Below are 20,495 nucleotides of genomic sequence, written 5' to 3'. Positions count from 1 at the left end.
CACACAGCCCTAAAGCTTTTAGGCCTTTATAAAAAAATAAATAAAATAAGCAGAGACATTTTGATTATCAGATTTCTAGGCAATTTTTGGGGGACTGAACAATCTAATGATCTGGTAATTATTTCAGCACTGATTCAGTATTAAAAAATAAAAAAGTCAAGCTGAACTGAAGCTGTCACCACTGTTATACTTGCTTTTAGGTCAATCATTTATCATTAGAATTTACACCTAACTCCTAAGCGGAGAGGTGTTGAACATTTCAGGTGTGAGATACATGGCTAAGCTCTCAAGAAAGCCTCTGCCCTCTCTCCCTGCCATCTTCAAACTTCATGTCAGCCATTTGTCTATTTAGGGAAGGCTCACATGAGTCTCAACAGGCCTGTGGTCTGAATAAAGATCACTGTTTCACTGCTAGGACAAAGGGAGGGCCGGAGTTTCTCTTGGCCCCTCTTCTAGTCATCTCCACATGGCTGCCATTTAACTCCATTGACACAAAAGAGGCACCATCACAGTGCCACAGCTCCATTCATTCCAAAACGGAGCCGGGCTTTTAAAGAGAGTGGGACATCGGCATCCACAGAGCTGGTGTGACTCACAGAGGCTGAATCACTTCCAACTGTATACTAGTAAACAACAGAACCGATTCTTCTTTAAAAAAGAAGAAGACAGAAAACTCAAGCCCTGATTTCATATCTCTAAGGACAACAGTGATCGACGAAGTGAAATGTGAGCCCCTGTTCTCTGCTTGGTTCTGTTAGCTGGTGACCAACTCCCCACCCCCACCCGTCCATCTACCCACCCACACACACACTCGCTTGCTCTGCTTCACTCCTCCTGCAACATGTCTTGGTCAGACAATCCCTGTTTATAAATAGGGGAGTGTCTTTTCCAGCAGCTCTGCAGAGGCTGCCTTTATTCCAGATCAAATATCTGCACTTTGATGTGCGGTGTGTGGAAGACGTCTCCTCCAGTTTTCCTTACTTGAACACAAACATTGGGTACTACTCACTCCAGCCAGTTGATACACACTTGAGCACAGTGTTACTCAGCTGTTTTTCCAATCCCTTAGGTTTACATCAGTTTAGCTTGTTAGCAGAAAGCTACATTTAACCCACTATAAGTTAGTGTTTTTTTTTTAACAAGGAAGCCAGTCTGCTTTGTTTATGTGATTGTGTCTTTCAGCATTTAAAATAGTTTCGTAAAATGCATTCAGCCTCTGTATTTATCTTCTGTTTGGTTGAGTACAAAAGACTTGAGTTATATTTTATGGAGGAAACTTTTATCAGTTTGTCTCCACTACCAAACTGTATAAAAACATTAATCACACTCTGCAGTTGAAAGACTTTGTTTGTGTTGTCTGATATCAAGTCTTGACTCACCACTGCACTTGTGAATTATGTGCCTTATATTGTTCTCCAATCAATTAGCCAATCATTTGTAGCAATTGTCTTCCTCTGCTTTACTGTTTAGTGTAAGAGCAGTAGAATAAACTCAAATCAAACTTTGGCAATTACCCAATTATTATATAAAAAGAAAAAAATCACATACCATTTTCATTTTAATAAGTAACTGACGTATTCCTATGAACAGCAACAACAACACTTGTGTAGTGCAACAATCGTTTGATCTATCAGTTTTACAAGATTTGACTTTCCAAACTAAACTTTAATTTAGTTTGCAGAATTGCTTCATTGTCGGAGAGGGCATTGGATCAGTCACTTTCTAAACAACTGCAGTCTATGAGGAGAGTGTTTTCTCTCTCCAGCTCCCCCCAACCTCAAATCCTTTTGTACAATTTTAGAAGAGCCTCCTCAAAACAGGCCAGATGTTATCCAGATGTGAAACCTTAAAACAGCTGGTGCCGAAAGCTCTTTTTTGATCCAAGTAAATTTGAGGCTATCATGTTTGTTAAGACTCTGTGTCAGAGAATAATATTTCCTATGACAACATTTGTCTTCAAGAGGAATAAGAATGACATCTTTCACTGTCAAACCATCTCGAAACATGAGCAGCTGAGCTATTCACAAACTTGGAGACATTTCACGATGAACAGATTATATTAACATACATTTCTGACACGAACATCACTTTCATGAATAATTCAATCCATCTTTTCACAGAGCTACAGAGAATGACTCCATTAAAAGACGGATAACTACATAAGACAGCAACAGAGAACAACAAGAAAACACTCACAAGGTTACTAATAAACTCACAAGCTAAAGCTCTCCAGAATACGATACTAAAAGTTCACTTTGGATCATTAATGTGGAGGAGATCTGCTGGGTTGCAGATGAGTTTTGCAGAGCTGTCCTTTGCTGTCTGGGGCAGCTACAGTGATCCATTGTTTCAACTGAAACCTGAGACCAAGTAAAGGAACACCACATACAGCAGCAGTCCCTCAAAAGACTCCTCTTGTTTGCAGGGGCCACCAAATTTAATAAACCACAATTCAATTATTGCAATTGTCTTTTTTTTTGAGCATGCTGGCCACAATTGCACATTGTAGCAGATTTGCAAATTATTGTCACAATCATGTACACTGAAAAGAGCTGCAGTATGAGAGCCCCATCCCAGGACCACTTCACTGGTAACTTGGACTTATTGCTGGGAGCTAAAAGTTTCCCATCTTACCTACAGATTGCAAAACAAGTTTTCAACCTGTGCCTCTGCTTCTTGACCCATTTGAATACAACCATTTCTCTGACTGGACATTATGCAATGACTCTTCTCAGAAGACATTTTTAAAATAACTAACACTGTCTTGTTCGGTAAAATAAAGAGACACAAGTTTTCTACATCAGGGATAAGATGGATGGTGGTTTAGATTAGATCTCACAAAGATCTAACTTCTCACACTTGACATTGTCAAGTCAAAGAGAAATATTTTAAGTTTCTCTTGAAACTAAAACTAAATTACCTGCCTTGACACTATACATTAAACTCTCCCTTTGATTTTTGAAAAGATATTCTTTTAATCTACAAATGTAACCTGCCTACAGATTTAAATGAGCATTCTTGTTACAATCTGTTGTGTTTACTTCTATAGTTTATACCGATGTTTATTAATGTGCATTGTCATTATGAGATAAAGGACATAAATAGATACGTACAAAAAACAGAGTTGACACGTGTTGCCAACACACTTACTTGAGGAAGTACCTCTGACCAGAGTTGGTCTTGGCCATTTCCCATCCTGGGGGCAGAGGCACGTCATCGGGAATCTCATAAGAGGACTGACGAAGATGTTGAGGGGAACCTGCTGGGGCCATGCCAGACAGGGAGCCACCAGAAACGGCTCCCAGCTGCAGAGACGCTGGGGACGAGTGTGCACGGACATGGTGGGGGGTGAGTACGCCGCCACTCCCAGCATCAGTGCTGGCCTGTGTTGGGGGAGAGGAGAGACAAAATTAACATGGTGCCTCGGTATAATGTAATAAAGTTATTTCCCTTAGTGTTATATTTTGGAGAGGAGAAATAAATCTCAAATGTTAAACTTGTTTGCTTAACTCTTGTGAAAATGGACTAAAGCTATTTTTAAAACAAACATTTGTTATATAGAGTATGGCATAAACTAATATCCAGAGAGGATATAAATGTTTTTATTTTTATGGGAAAATCACATCTGCAAAAAACCCCAGTTCAATAACAAAACCTTCAAAAACAGGACACCCTCCATAATGGATTCCTGCGGACTTAGAAGCCCACATACAGTACACAGATATAAACTTTCAGTCACTTCTCGTTATGTTATAATCAATTCATACTAAGTTCCATTCATGTGCGTGTGTAGGCATGTTAGAGTGTTGTTTAGGTCTGGGGAAGGGAGGGGAGGGGAGGGGGGGGTGGTCCAGAGCCTGCGTGGGACAGTGGAGAGAGCAGACTGGCTGCACATGGCACATGCGCACTGATGACAGAGCTCCAGAGACCACAAGCAACAGTTGTGGGGGGACGTGGGGGAGGGTGGTGTGGAGGGGAGGGGAGGGGTGGGGGGTGTAAATAGGACGAATTCAGCCATCATATGATTTCTTCATTGCAAATCACTTAGATAAAAAAAAAACTGCGCGTTAGACGTCATTTGATTATTTCCACATGATTGCTGCCCTTCTATAAATAACCTATACAGCCGTGGATCTAATCAAAACAGTTACACATATATAAATTCCCTCATCCTGTGAGGGTTCAAGCACTCTGATAAATATCTTTAAGTCTGATAAAGTTCTCCTCTTGGGAAGCCTAATGGCTTTGAAGGTATTTTGGTTACTCTGTAACTTTTACGCGCAGGCCCCACGGACATTTTTTTTTCCTTCAGTGATTTTGCCAGTCCAATTGTGTTGTTAAGTTTCATTATATAGTGATGACTGTTGTGATGAATAACACATCGATCCTTGGAAATAAATAACCTATACTATACTATATTCTACATTATGGGGTAACCTGTGGGGCAATCACTACCAAGAAAGTTAGAATAAAGTAGTCCAACTTTTTTTGAGTGACTGTAGCAGTCACGTACTGTAGGCCTGAGCTCCCACAGGATGGGCCTGAGTTTTTAATCGTGATTTCTGGAAAGCGGTGTAGCAGAGACAGGGCGGGCTTACTTGTCTGGAGTGGGACTTTGGTTCAGGAGGTTTGAAGAAGGAGTCTGGCAGCTTCCTCATCCTCATAGGTACGGAGGGGGGCACGATGGTGCTTTTCGGGTTCATCACGGCGTTAAAAAGCGCCTCCAGGTCGGTCTCAGAGTCTCCCCGTACATGGACGATTTGGTGTCCGGCAGGAGGGTTGTGCTGGCTCGGATCCATTGTCCCAAAACAGTCTGCGAGCTTTTACTTGTCCGAAAATGTCGCGTTCAGAAACTCACAAAAAAAGAAGTTTGAGCAAATCCCAAACTTTTTTTCTCTCTCTTCACGCAGGAGGAAATGTGGCAATCTCGACGACACTCAGTAAAAGTTATCCCGGGTCATTCTAAAAGTTGAACAGTGGAAGACTTTGTTTTTTCTTTCCAAAGTGTGTTAGCTGTCGAAATCTGCGGTGAAACACAGCGTTTTCCTGTTGTTTCTTGCTGGCATACTTGTGAATGTAACAAAGCGCATATCTACTCCACACTGGAATCTATGTTGTCGTCCGGCCCCAACTTTTACAAAAACAAAAACAAAAAAAAAACAAAAAAAACAAAACAAAATGCAAACGCAGCCACAAAAGACGAAAAGCACAACAAACGCTTGGCTCAAACTTTCCCACCTTTTCAGTTTCGGCCAAAGGTGTTAGTGAGTATTCTTATAGGAAAAAACCATGGTCCGTAAGACAAATCTCAGCAGCTCACTAGAAAAAAAGTTTAGCTCCAGTCGGGTCTAAACTTTGGGCAGGACATCAAACTTTATGACTCATGGGATGTCTGCTCCAGAGGCGGGGCTTGGCTTTAATTGGGACAAGAGTTTTTAAAGGTACAGTCTGTAGCCCAGGGGCCCGAGGAGCTCTGTGGCGCTTATAACATGTTTATAGATTTTACACCAAGTCGTCAACTTAGGTATACAAAACATAAGCCTTTATACACGGGACAACTTTTTTTTTCTTTTTTTTATATAATTATAATTATTATTTTGAAACCCATCTTACCTCCACTTGAAGGAGGTTTGACAGTGTCCATGTGCTGACTTTTATTATTGTTTATTTAATAATCGATGGGCCATTCTAACACATCACTTAGGGCAACACTTGCTAAATTGAAGTATTCCTTATTTTGAATAGGCTAGTACAAGGACCCCTGCTGATACATGGAGCCCACTTAGGGACACCTTGGATTTTAGCTAATTTGCAACACAAAATAAGTACCAGTATTAAGTACATAGAAAAAAATAGAATAAACATTCAAGTTATATTATGTTATACTGACAGACTGTCCTCACTTTTAGATCCCCACAAATGCAGATGAAAAAGTCAGCGTGTGGTGGTGGTAACATCAAAATTTCACATCGCCCAAAATTATGCAAAAAAAAACAAAACAAAAAAAAAACTAACAGTTTTTCTTTAATAGACAGACTAAAATTAATTTATTTAACATAGGTGTTTTATTAAGTCAATAGTTAATACAAAGATTACTGCATAGCCTACTTGCTCTTTGGAAAAAAAAAAGTCTTCAGGCATTATTACCAGGCAACATACATTTTCACAACTCAGTGATTGTAACAATTAATCCAAACCACACTTTATCTCATAAGTGTGTATAATAGCACCATTTTCTCTCTCCTTTTTGTTTTTACAGTGCTCATGAAAAAGTAGATCCATGCAGTTCCCACAATTGTTATGCTAATGAGGCCCCTCTTCCATTGAGAAATCATTTTGTCAAGATCCAGTCTCTTTGGATACAGAGGCTCTGTTTCAAGCCTTTTCCCATACTTCCACTGAATGAATTATGAAGCCCTAAAACCCACAGACACTGTAAAGCCTCGATGAACAGATTAAAGAACTTCGCTCTAACAGTCACACATGATCGTGTTTTTAAACAGATGCACGTCTCAATTCTATTTTTGAACTGTTACTGTTTTTAGTTTTTACTTTAATTCCAAATGTAGACTTTTGCTTTAAAACATCCAACATACAAAATGATAATAAAAAAGTCAAATGGCCACACAGTATGCAACATGTTTGATAGGTGAAATTAATTGATTAAAAAAAAAAACCCTCTGTACCTATCTATCTATCTATCTATCTATCTATCTATCTATCTATCTATCTATCTATCTATCTATCTATCTATCTATCTATCTATCTATCTATCTATCTATCTATCTATCACTGATGTAGCATAATATTCTCATAATTTCCCTAAATTCAGATTTGTCCTGTCGTGTTTTTGTTTTTATGTGTTCATTTGGGCACTAGAGTTATTATGATTCATACATTACTAATGTATGTACTAATGTATTAAGCCCACATATTTTGGTGTGTGAATGACACTTTGTGCACACATGCTGCCAGTCAAGTGATGTCCATTATTTGGATGAAAGTGGTCATTTTCACATCATTGTAACGCACTCAGACACATTAAAGAGATGGACTGCAGTGTCCTGGCAGCCCCTGAAGGACCACCCACTTAGCAGAGCTTGGTCACTTTTGGTCAACATCTCCTCATCTTCTGAAGCGACTTACTCAGTCTCACTGAGCTTTGGCATGCATGCTGCGGGGTTCTCAACAGAAATTATTTGCTGGGCTCTTTATCACTAAGTCACCCTGAACTCCTGAAACAGTTGTCCCTGTTTAAAACGCTCTGGCTTGATGTTATTATCGGATATAGTGACGCACGGTGTTGCTACATGCAGACGGGCAGATGGGCGCTTGAGTGCCCCCTACAGTGTTTACTGGGTACATGCCGTCCACAGTTACACTGTATATCATAATAAACCCAAGAACCCTTTCGTCTCTCTCACTCTCACTCTCACACACTCTCTCTCTCTCTCTCTCTCTCTCTCTCCCTCACACACGCACACACTACTACTTTACTTTACTTAGTTAGCTTTTACTGTTTTCATCATATAGAAATTTTCACTTTCATGCTTACATTTTACTTTTCTTCCTCCCATGTAACCCCTGTTAAACGTGCTGCCGTGCAAACAGTTAATTTGAATATTGTGTCTTATATGCAATATGCAATCTGTCCAGTCACTTTAATGTTTTTTTTTTTTTTTTTACATGCATCCTCGCAATTACTCAGTATTCCAGAGGCTGAGCAACACCAGACACCCATTCATTGCATGTTCAATGAACTGTAACAAGACATGACAAAAGACTTGTGAGATTAAGCTTCACAACAGCCCAAAATACAAGCTTGAACTTGCCATCTGTGGAAACGTCTTCCCTTATTTTCAGTACTCTTGTCCTTTCTTGTCAAGTTTCTGGGTGTTGTGCTGGTAAAGGCTTAAATGTCATTAAGCTCACCATTGTGTGCTGTAATGACTGAACACTAACAACTGTAGGCCAAAGGGAACAGATTTCAGACTAAACCTGAAGTGGGATATTTGGTCAATATTGTGCTGATAGTTTGCACAGAGGGGACACTTAGTTTCACAACATAATTTGACTGTTTTGATGATCTGTGCATATGCATTCAGATTTATACATTGATGACTGGAAGTGAAGGGGGTGGATTTAATGAACAGGATATTTTTAATTTGTTAATACACTGAGGTGAAATTCAGTTGATGAACAGGAAGGTGAGGATAAGGACTGGTCATGGTCATCCCCTCTGAATTTGACTCCAGTAAAATTAGTAAATAGTCAGCACTGAACTATTCAGATAAAATGCCAGCATGTTATTATCTCACCACCTGATATCCATTGAATTAAAAGTGACATCAGTGTTGTCTCTCAAATAACAACAGCGGAGAATCTCTTTCCACACAGCAGCCAATCTGCTGCTGCAGGCAGAATCAAAGCTGAACACATTTTCTCTTGTCATTTACTTTGTTTTGGTGTAACATAACAAGGAGGTGATGCATGACTCTACATGGTGGTGAGACACCACAGTCGCATCATTGTGTACAGCTCCATGTTGAAACATTCAAGAATGTATGCATGCAAAGAACCAGAAACATGCAGCCCCCCCCCCCCCCCAAAAAAAAAGAAAGAAGAAGAAGAAGAAAAAGTTTCATCACCACTGGGAATCTGACACTTCAAATGAGCTTGGGCTTCCTGCACCTCTTGAAGCAAGTCCTAGCAGGCTGTCTGAAGGGCAAAACCAGACATGTTGGTGAAGGAGGGGCAACTTCATTTCAATAAACCCTGTGGCTATTTTCCCCCAATGCACCAATTTTCTACAAAAGGAGAGAGAAAGACATTAATTAATAACTATCTCATTTCACACATACACTATGCAGTAGCTGACAATGCAAATTGTAAAAAATATAGGCTATAGTCTTTAGTCTACTGATGTCATTAGAGTTTAAGAATGTCACCAAATGAAATTGGTGACACTGAAAGAGTAAAGTTAAGGTTAGATGTAACTTCAACAGTGGGCTGGAAGCCCTGTGGCAGAGGCTCACCTTGTCAAGCCAGAAGGTTGGGTTTAGTGCACAAGACATAATCATCCTTTCTACAGCCATCAAGAAAATACAAACACACCTTCAACATTGCAACACCTCTCTTCATTTCCAGTCCTCGGTCTAATTACTGACTGTGTATGGTTGAAGAAGTAATAACACTGCCAAACATGCTGCACCCAGTCAATTTATCAGTTCAATGACAACAAACTTTATTGAGGTTACTAACAATATTGTCACAAAAATGTTTCCACCAAATTATAGTTCTACCATATAAAATAAATAAATATGAGACAACTTTGAAAGATAAATATTAATATTATACAAATTTCTGTGTTTATTTGCCCGACAGCTCTGTTGTGGTCTTATTTTTTTTAAAAATAAGCTATTTGCTTTTGTGAAATAGAACAAATTGAGGCCAGTATCATTTTCATAGGCACTTAGAATTCGATTGCTCAACACTACGTAGCTTTAAAAAAAAAGCTAAAAAAAAAAAAAAAAAAAAAACACTTCCAACACACAAACTTCAAAATTTAGTTTGGCCTAATTTAGCATTATCTCTACAGGCCTCTGTGGCTCGTGTTTTAGGTCTTGAAGATACTCCAGACAAATATATCTTTGAAGTGGAGAAAATACATTTTACAAGGTAATAAAGTGCTTGGTTACATGGTATGATGCTAGGCATAATTCACTGATTGGAGTTAAGACCACTGTGGAAAGTTAGAATTTTTTTCCATGTTGAAAGCGGTTGTTGGCTGAAGACACACGGTGTTTTAGATGGTTTGTCCCTCTCATTTCCTTTGTCTGAAAAGAACAGAAGAAATAAAGAAATAAAACATGTCAAACAGAATGTGTTGAGGCAAGCAATGAATCCCTCAGAATACTTACAGAAGGTGCATCAATAAGTACAAGGCCTCTGGGGCCTGTATTGCTTCCAACATGTTCCCGCATACCTATACATAGTAAAAGGCAGAGGTGGTTACTTGCATTGAAAAATTACAGAATAATAACCCTGTGCATGAGGTCAGACTTGATCAGTTCAAACAATCTTTACAAAGTGCTTACAGTGCAGCTGGTGGTTTAGTCTGTCCAGAGAGAGCAGGATTTTCTGCTCTTCCAGGGAAATGTTGGTGAGTCCCTGCTGTTGGCTGCGCTGCTGCACTGTTCCTGGACCCTGTATTTGGGCTGTTTCCATGGCAGCTACAATATCCCTTTCTTCCAGTGGGCCTTCAGTGTGTACTTCAGCCAGGTGTAACTGGGCTGCACTCCCCAACGCTGAGAGCACAGGCAAAGTCAGATCAAAGGCATGCTTTCTCGCCTGTTTCCACGTTTTGGTTGTTTTTATGCATTCACATACAGCTGCACCAAATTTTCTGATGTCCTTGTTGCACTGTTGAAATTATTAAGCATGGTATTGGCTCAATATATTAACTCTACTTCCTCATCATCTCTATGGACTTTGAGGGTCCGTCTTCAGTGTAATATACTGTACATGCAGGAGAACAGGTTTATGAGATTCTCAATGTGACACAAGGCAGACACCTTATAGAAATCTAGTCTGCATTGACTTGAATAGAAAAATAAATGTACACAAAGTGAACACATTACCTTCATCTGTAAAGGCCCCATTGCATGCACTGGAAAACATTCTGACTGGGTCTAAGGGATGTTTCATTGCCTGCATAAAACAAAAAAGACACATTAAGCCAGGCTTATGTTTACCTTAGATAATATTTATATTGCAGATACATTTTTTATATATATGCACATAGGCAAAACCACACAACAGGTAGAGCAAGTTGTAGACAAACCCATTACACTTCAGTGCTAATATTTTGTAAAGCACTGCTTCAGTTCATCCAGAAAATCTTGTCTTGAGATTCATAAGTAGTGGCATCCTGTCAGTTTAACTAACAACAACGAAAGTGACTGCAAAACTGATTCAACAAGTTCAAACACACCCAAACACTGATGTTTAGCAATTATTCACAATCTTCCTCCCCACAGGGTGTTTGCATGCATGTACCTGAGAGGGCTGGGGAAACTGTCTGTTCCCTGAGCCTGAAGATTGCCTGCTCTGCTCCATGCAGTGTTTCCTCACAGCTTGTCCACTTTCCATGGCCTGTCTTCTAAGAATTGTTTTTGCTGAAAGAAGATGTTGTTTTCTGGAATCATTTAAATATCATCATCATCAAAAAAAAAAAAAAAAACATACTACATGAATGTAAATGATTTCCATGCCCCAGGAAAGGCCTCTAGAGAGTGCCAATAACACAACAGTTTCCATTTCACAGATAATTATGACATAATGTTAAGCTTGTGAATACGAATTGCATATAAATAGCCTTTTCCAAACAAAGTGCAAAGCAATATATTCAGGAGACAAACAACACTAACTGTTGAACCTGAGAAAGCAGCTAAAAGCTAACAAAGTGAGAGGTATTGTTTGATCTCACCAATAAAGAGGGTGAGCAACACAATTGCTGTTGATGGAAGCACGGTTGGCTTTGGCTCCAGACAGGTCATTGTGAAGCAGGAAGCTTTATGGGTCAACTCAGTCCAAATTCACAGATATAACTGGCTTCCTTTTCTCTAAATAAGTAATAAACACTTCAATCCCACCGACTTTTCAATATCAAAACATGAGATGACGCAAAAAGAACACTATGTCAGTTATTACATGAGTTGATTTGCAAATTGGCAGTCACACAAACACCACGCAGCTCATTGACTAGATTTGAGAGAGATGTGATTATAGGTGGGGACAATTAGAGACAAAAGGAGAGATTCAAAGGCTTATTGAATCTGTAATTGTAAGTTAAGGTTAAAATATAAAGGGGTCAGTGTACAGCACTGTGGCTAATATTCAGTGTTAATTTGAAGTTTGAGGTTTTAATGAGTAGAAACAAATGGGCTTGGGAGAAGCTGCACGCACATTTCTGCAAAAAAACACAAACCAAGCCTAAGATGTGAGAGGCTGTCAGCCAAAATATACTTTACCTTCCTTGGTGGCTAAGGCACTGCGGACACCATGCCAGAGCTGTGAGATCTCCTCATCTGTGGGAGTGCAATCTAAACGAAGGCCTTTTTCACTGAACACCATCCCTCTTCTTCTGCTGCTGCCCTGAGTCTCCTGGTGACCTGAGCTGGGTGTACCCTTCGTGTTGCCGTCGGAGACAGGACATGCACACGAGGGCGGCAGGGGTGTGTACATCACACTACTATCTGCTCTGAGTAGATGATGTGTGTATGGTGAGAAAAAGCCTTCTGAGGTGTCCTTGTGTTGGGCCTGCTCTACGGCCGGGGCTTGTTTACAGTTGACACTAACACGATCCGTGCCATATAAGGTCTTAGTGATATGCAATGTCCGCTCTTCCGCCGATTCAATCCGAGGAGGTGGGCAGGGCACCATCATCCTCCCTTGGGTTTTGGCAATCTGATTCACCTCGGTGGCAGATTGAGGTCGTATGACGGTGCCCTTTCTAGTCCGTGAGGAAACAGGACCCGCGCCAGCTCTGGCAGAGCGCTCTCTCCAAGGGACCTTGAGGCCACCGGTCCTGGTGCTGCTCCGTGGCACCTTGACCTCATCTGCTCGTTCTTGTGGTAAGCTGACTTGAACCCCAACATCTGCCCACGCTTGCTTTGTAAAATGATAACCAGTGGAGGCTGGAGGGGTCACGCTGTGTCCAGGCTTGGAAGCCCCTGAGACTGTAGTGAGACTTAGCTGGTGGTCTTCTGGGTTTCTCTTTGACTGAGGAAGACTGGAAGACTTGCCTTTCATCTGTTTCATTATGTTCTGTGCTTTGTCCTCTTTCCCCACATGTACCTCATCAAACCAGCGCAGCTTCTTTTTGATAGTGTTGTTGCTCTCCACATCCTTAGTCTTCCTTGCCAATTCAACACTATCTCTGATTGCTAAGGCTACTTGTTTTGCAAAAAGTAAATGCCCTGGGGCATACACACACGTAGTATCTCCTGGCATATATTTAGACTGCTTTTTAAGAATTCCTTTAATGAATCTGACTTCACACACTGAATGAGACGCCCCAACTGAAACAGGCAAATTTTGTACTTCCTCCTCAGGACACTTGAGGCATTTAAGACTATCTGATTGAATGTTAGACAAACTTGTGTGCTGCAGCAATGCTGTATTAATGGGCTTCTCTGTTTTGGTCTCTGAGTTTGAAACCTTATTGAGGTTGTTTATGGAAGCACTAGGCTCCTTCTGGGATGATGGATAGTGGCTCTCTTTTCCTGTTTGCTGAAGAGTCCCTTCTTGTGAGACATAATCTGTTGTGCTATCGTTCAGGAAAATATTTGGCTTTGGGGGAGCCCCAAACAAGGTGTCTTTGCTGCTGCCATTTTTGGCAGGAAAAAGAATCTCTGTAGCTGATGGATGTTTTAACTTTCTGTCATCATGGACCCTCTGCTGTCTGAACTCCAACTGAGCCTCTTGTTTTGGACATGGAGACTCAAGTGCTCTGCTGTCCAAAGAAACTCTATTTGTCACTGCGCTGTTGTCATTGGGGCTGTTTTGTGGGGAGTTTATCTCAAGGTGCTCTTGATCAGAACTAATAATTTCACAAAAAGTTAATAAGTTGCAGTTGTACAGAGCAGAATGGGTCTCCGTTTTAGCTGTGTGCTCAGATGTGAACCCCCAAGAAGCATTAGAAATGTGCATCTTATTGTTGGGCCTTCCAGAGTCCTCTTGCTTTTTCTGCTTGAGCTCATGCAGTTTTCGTGATTGGGTCAAGTTATCACCGAGAAGCAAGATTGCCGACGACGTTAGGTCTGATGTTGGAAACAAATCATTTTGCTTTCTCAGATTTAGATGGGGCTTCTCTGTGTCAAGCAAGAATGTAGAGCAGGTATGATTTGTACTGTGGCTGGGATCCTCATTCTCCAAACTGTCCTTACTTGAAAGGCTTTCAGAGACACAGCAATCAAACACATGGCTGTCCTGAAAAGAAACAGAGTTGATGAATAAAAAAAAAACATTATTTACATTTTGTCAAAAGGGAAGAACACTTTCAATTCATTTGTACATTGTTGTTGTAAAAGGGTCAACTTAATTAAATAGACAGGAATTTAGTATCCCAATGCATCACAGGCCAAAAATTTAAGTATGATTGTATTGATTTAAAATATATTTTTACTCCTTCAAACAGATATCATGAAAAATATTTTGGCAGAAAGTAACGCTATGTTCAATACAATCTAATATTGGCCATTGTCTACTACAAAACCCCTCCTAGTTAATAGTGAGTTTCAGAGCACTCTGCTTATCTGCATACTCCAAATTGACTTTCTTAGGTCGTTTTTAAATAATATTTGGGATGAAAGGTTGTTAACAATGGTGGGATGGTACAGCAGAAGACAAGAGAAAAGCTTTGGAAAACAGCTGGATGAGGATGCATCTTATACACACGTGTCAGGTGTGAGAAGGGCATTTTACAGATTCTCTATTAAGAAATGCACAATTTTGTTTCAAGTGTTGTGGTAGGTCCAGTTTAGACATCTAGCTGGTGCTAGACAGCTAACTGGTACCTGGGAAAGAAACAGCACCTCACCTGTACAGGTAAGGTTCTTTTATTAGTTTTTTTTACGCTTGGTATGGTCTGCGGTCATTCTGCCTCTTTTCCATCTCCAGATCTGCCAGATCCAGACTACTCCTGGCGGTCCCTTCATTTAAGGTGAGTGGTGGTCATGTGTACTGTAGCTGTCCCCAAAGCTTTGAAAAACCTCCTCTAATTAAGTGTTCCTCCTCCATGGATATTAAACTGAAAACCTAAATGGTTTCGCAGGCTACTGAGTATTCTAAATGTTTTATTTTTTATTTTATTTTATTTTTCTTTGTTTTGTTTTTATAGACTGTTTTGTACACGTACCTGTACACTATGTCTATGTGATAGTTTGTTAACTCATCCCAAAGGGTATCTCCTTGCTTTTGTTTCCTGATATTTTGATGATGTTTTGTGGTATTTTATTGTACAGCACTGGTTGTTGTTTGTTTTAAGCATACTTTATGAATAAACTTGGTTTGAAAATGTGAGAGAATTGTGTCTCGTCCAAGAATATAAAGCCCCACAGAAGCATCTGCTCTGTGCTGTCTGTCATTGATGGAGGTAGTAATTTTTCACAGCAGAAATCAGGAGACTGTTACAATTATTGCAGCTTGAGACAATTCCCCCCCTAATTTCACCAGAGGGCGCTCAAGCTTGTGGGGTGTTACTGGTTCAGGAAATGGCTTGTGTCACACTGCTGCTCCCTAGGGGTCTACTTGTGTAGGATGAAATACAAACAAAGCCATTTGATCTGCCCAACATTCTGATCACTATGAAAACTAAACTAGTTGACGTGCAAATGATAAAATGATAATCATTGCACTCAAAAATTTCTTACTTGCATGTCACATTGGTGGAATTACTATTTGAACTCTAACATGAAAATCTGAATATTAGCCTACAGTGTACCCAGATTCAATATACTTGTGGTGAAAATGCTGTTTTTGCCTCGATGTGAGAAGACCAGTGTCAGATTAATAAATAGGTGTTTGATCAGTAAACTTTCTGAAATCTTACATGGTACAGACACTACTAAAATAAGGTATCTACACACACAATGAGCAGACATGAGCTGCTGAACATAAAACCATTTTCTCAAATTTTCAAATGACAAATTGAGAGTTAGCCTGAGCTTTATACTTTCAGTCTCAACTTGTCTTGTCAGTTATTATGGCTCTGATTAAATGCTTTCAGCCAAATGACCATGTGCATGCTTATTTTAAAACAGGAACAGAATTCTCTTAAAACCCCCCTGTAGACGCTGCTCTCATCGTTAACAACTTTACACCAATTCATAAACATCTGAATGCAATGGTGGCCAAGCAACTATGATAACAACTGTTTAACAAATGACAGCCTGGTTTTTGCAAAGATATTATCTTAAATAATCTTTAACAAGAGACAATGGTAACTCCACTGACTTACAGTATTAATGGAGTGCGCGTGTGAGACAAAGCAACCGAGCACTAGCCAAAGCTGAGGTAACATCTCTTTGAACAAAACAACATAACATCTCTTTGTGAGAATGCCAGCAAAATGTTTAGTTTCCTGCACATTCATATGAAATATAACCACCATACCCGTGGACTGTGATCTTGTAACTTCTCTTGTGCCTTTCCAGTTTCTTGACTGTTTTTGAAGCCAGTCATGCTCTGCTCTTGAAGCAGTTTAGTGTAGGCTTCCACAGCAGAGAGTGCTTGGCGGTGGGAGGATTTAGGAACAGTAGGAGGCTTGGGGGAGGGTGTGCAGCTTCTTTAAAAGAAAACAGAAAAATTGTAAATAAACTGTATGAGCTTTTCAACCATTAGAAAAGGCTACAAATCATATTGGCAAAAATATCACCAAAACAATTAAGGGTCTCAATCCAACTATTTCAGTATGTGGTACATGGAAATGATATACTCATTAATCAGACTTTTTTACCTGCTAATGTTAGAGGTGCTGCACAGGAAAGAGGACTGACGGGTGTAAGAACTGAAGCTGCCTTGAAGTTGACTGAGCGCATCTTCAATATTTGGGACATTTCTTCTAAAAGCTAAAACACCATAATGGAAACATATACAATAAAATGTTAAAGGTGTCAAGACAGTTGTGTGCTATTGCACAGTTCGAAGAGGCATTTGTAAGACACATCACTAACATTGTCTACGTCTTTGAGAAGGAGGTAGATGGGCTCTTTGGAAGCGCTCAGTTGCATCCTGTACTCGCTGTCTGCGTTGCTGTAGGATGTTCTCTCTAAGCCGCTGCTCCTGCACGTCCCACTGCTTCCGTCTCTCCTCCAGGGCCCTGAGCCATGACAAGGAGCAGAGTATACCCGAGGCACATTTTAACTGATTAAATCTAGACCGGCCCTGTTTTATATACAGAAACCTGAGTCTGTTCCTCGAGATATGTTTTCAACACAGTCATTAATAAATTAATGCTACCACTGACTACTGGGTTCACAGAGGAAGCCAAAAATAACACCAGTGGGGTCACAGTCAAGTTCAGCTTGACTGTCTTTTCTTGAATTAACAAAAATGGTAATCAGTGACAACAGGAGCAGTGTGCGCTTGTAATAGTGCTGACAACCAGAACGAAAAGTACAAGAGTACAAGTAGAACAAGTAAGAAAAACAAGTAGTTGAACAAGTAGTCGAACAAGTAGTGACTCACTTCTGTTCTATTAAAAATGGACGGATTGTTATTGGAGCTAAAAAGTGTGATGCAACAAGTTCTCCACTGTAAAATTAAAACAGCACGACGCATCATCTAAATCTGAAAGTAGTAGTTTGTCAGTCTTTGGGTAACTTCACCTTACCCTTTTGATATTATTGTCTAACATTCATTTTCTCCCCCATTTTGTCTGTGTTGACAAAATCTGTTGATGTATAATCTACAATAATAACAATTCTGATGTATGAAATATAGAATTTAATATTACTGTATAATATTACTGTATAAAGTTTTGTAAGTAATTGGTGACTCTAAATTGCCCGTAGGTGTGAATGAGAGTGTGAATGGTTGTCTGTCTATATACTGTATATGTTAGCCCTGCGATAGACTGGCGACCTGTCCAGGGTGTACCCCACCTCTCGCCCAAAGTCAGCTGAGATAGGCTCCAGCTAACCCGTGACTCTAGTGCAGGATAAGCGGTATAGAAAATGAATGAATGAATGAATGAACTAATCCCCTACCTATGTAAAACCAAAATCTACACCTGATGTTACACAATATAGCCTACATGACTTCAATATACTAAATTAACCAAGCTGACTTAGGGCATTCATTTTTAGCCACTACTCATACGTTTGAAACACAATTTTAGAGGGTTATTTATCTGTCAGGGATTTACTTTGCAGCTTGAGGGTGATGCTTGAGTCACTGCTCTGACCCACAGTTAACCTAGGCTAACAGATCTATTTCCAGGTCTAGACTACAAAATCCCGTCAACGCCATCAGTGCCACAAAGGTGCTAAGCCCAGGACAGAACTATAGCAGTCCAGGAGGTGTAACCACTAGGAGGATGAAAGAACTGGCTCTATGGGATGGTTTGGGCTGCAAAATGCAGACGCTACTTTTGACCTGTAATGGCTGGCACACACAGTGATAACACAAACAACAATGCAGGAGTCAATGATTAGACTATCACTGACTTCCGGCGCCGGTTGGTATCCTGGGAAAACTTGCGAGCTCGGGCTTTGCATAATTTCTGCTCCTCAACAAAAAGTTGCCTCTCATCTTCCAGGACTCCACCGCCTCCAAACCTCGAGTTTCTACAAGGGAGCAGCTAAGGAGAGAGCAGTTTTAAATGGCAGAGCATTGATCTGTGTCACTTGATTTAAACCTCATTATAGTGGTTCCCTGGTTAACTTGACTGCTTTTCAACAGTGGGACTTTAAGACAGGTGTATCACACATTGGTACTAGACGACAGGATAAATAACTACATGTAGGATACGAGTGGTAGAAGAAGTTGTCCTGAAGAACCTGCATTCTCCGAGGCTGTTGGTCCTTGTTGACACCGGGCAGACTCACAGGTTCAGCTCCCAGCAAAGCTCTTGGCAGCTAACCTGACTTGTTGGTTCCTCTTTAGTTAACGTCAGCGGTTCTCCACGCTAACTCATTCAACCATCGTCGGAGCAAACATAAACTTCGACAGAGAAACGCTTGCAGTAACTCTTCCTGAAAAATGGCGGCCTATTCGGTCGTTTTAAACAGTGTCAATTACTCCGTCTAGTTTGACACTTTCCTAGCTGACTCGCCGAGTCTGTCTGTGTGTACACTCCCTCCATGATAGCAACCAGGGACGCAGTGTCTTGACAACGGGCACCGTGGTGATTATACCCGCCGAGTCCAGCAGGGGGCTCGGGGGGAAAGAGCATGCTGCTTTCAGGTACACCCTGGGACTGTCGTTTTATACAAAGAGTGAGGGGAGTCCCCTTCCCAGGGTGAATTTTTAAGGAGAAAAAAAAAAATAATAATAAAAAAAATATATATAAATATATATATATAACCAAATAAATAAATAAATATATATATATATATATATATATATATATATATATATATATATATATATATATATATATATATATATATATATATATATATATATATATATATATATATCGCCAGTCTATCGCAGGGCTAACATATACAGTATATAGACAGACAACCATTCACACTCTCATTCACACCTACGGGCAATTTAGAGTCACCAATTAACCTAACCTGCATGTCTTTGGACTGTGGGAGGAAGCCGGAGTACCCCGAGAGAACCCACGCATGCACGGGGAGAACATGCAAACTCCACACAGGGGATTAGTTATAGAGAGCCTAAGCGGAAGCAGGAAGTAACGGCGCCATGGGACCTCAACTCTGAAAAACTCGCCATTCAAATGAATGAGACTGAAAATTTTATTTCGTGATCCGATTGAATTGCGCCATGAGAAAAAAATATGTCCTCTACCTGTTTAGAAGGTCACCTTTCATGCCGAGAAATCAGCCGTTTATCGTAAAACGGCAACAGAAGAATGTATTTTGTGTAAAGACCGCTCTACGGACTACAGATCTGTGTCCCACAGAAAATACGTCACCAACTGACACGGGAAAGGGCGGCATTTGGTGTGTGACGTCACCTACGCGACTTGTAGTCTTTCTGCTTACAGATTCTTCTGAATTTTATTCTACAATAGCTTTACAACAAACGGCTGAATTCTCGGGATGAAACGTGATGTTTTAAACAGGTAGAGGACATATTTTTTTCTCATGGCACAATTCAAACGGATCACGAAATAAAATTTTCAGTCCCGTTCATTTGAATGGCGAGTTTTTCAGAGTTGAGGTCCCATGGTGACCGTTACTTCCTGCTTCCGCTTAGGCTCTCTATAAGATATAATGTTAAAAGTAACACATTGCTTCACTTTGTTTCACAGTGGCCACCAGATAATTGAGACATGATATATATATATATATATATATATATATATATATATGTGTGTGTAATGACATTTATATTTCTTTGGCATGTTGAAAATCCAAATATGCCAGAATTTGTATGTTTTGGGTTTGTCCCCAACCCAGACCTTTTGGACATCTTCATAGTAAAGTAATAAAAACATTTTAAAACATTACTTTGGATTTTCCCATAATAACTTGAAAAACATATTTAAATTAATTTGGTTGAGTCAGCCTAAATATCGCTGTCCCCCTGTCCCCATAACACCAGCATTAGTAACACCAACTGAGAGCAGGAGCTATAAAGGTTGTTCAAACAACTTTGCAGTTGTTGTATGCTGAAAGTACGGGGCACAAGGCCAGACAGGGCAGAAGCAAGACAACAGATGTGAGTAATTTGAAGATGCATCCTGATCTGAGAGCATGTTTACAGTAGCTATTACACACCATTAGGCTACCGAA

The 20,495-nt window shown here is 40.2% G+C and overlaps 2 protein-coding genes across 3 annotated transcripts in view; both read right to left on the bottom strand.

The window, feature by feature from the left end:
* Window positions 1-5,347, bottom strand: part of yap1 (Yes1 associated transcriptional regulator) — a 139,435-nt gene extending 134,088 nt beyond the window's left edge. For both annotated transcript variants that reach the window (XR_014595831.1, XM_083984490.1), the window contains exons 1-2: window positions 4,599-5,347; window positions 3,151-3,383 (exon numbers count right to left, since the gene is read on the bottom strand). Coding sequence is in view for 1 of the 2 variants with exons in the window: in XM_083984490.1 (XP_083840616.1) it covers window positions 3,151-3,383; window positions 4,599-4,799 (434 nt within the window). In the remaining variant the exon portion in view is untranslated. The remainder of the gene's footprint in view (window positions 1-3,150; window positions 3,384-4,598) is intronic.
* Window positions 5,348-8,706: 3,359 nt separating this feature from the next.
* cep126 (centrosomal protein 126) lies at window positions 8,707-18,569 on the bottom strand (the record flags this gene model as incomplete). The annotated part of the gene is made up of 11 exons (XM_083985671.1): window positions 8,707-8,718; window positions 9,921-9,985; window positions 10,098-10,307; window positions 10,641-10,710; window positions 11,059-11,177; window positions 12,033-13,992; window positions 16,177-16,348; window positions 16,520-16,631; window positions 16,737-16,882; window positions 18,231-18,350; window positions 18,535-18,569. The coding sequence occupies 11 exons, from the start codon at window positions 18,567-18,569 to the stop codon at window positions 8,707-8,709; spliced, it is 3,021 nt and encodes a 1,006-aa protein (XP_083841797.1).
* Between the last annotated feature and the right edge of the window lie 1,926 nt (window positions 18,570-20,495).

This window comes from Trachurus trachurus (assembly GCF_905171665.1).
Source record: "Trachurus trachurus genome assembly, chromosome: 13".
In the NCBI taxonomy this organism is placed as follows: domain Eukaryota; kingdom Metazoa; phylum Chordata; class Actinopteri; order Carangiformes; family Carangidae; genus Trachurus; species Trachurus trachurus.
The sequence above is the reverse complement of the archived record's forward strand: the minus strand, read 5'-3'. Positions and strand labels throughout refer to the sequence as shown.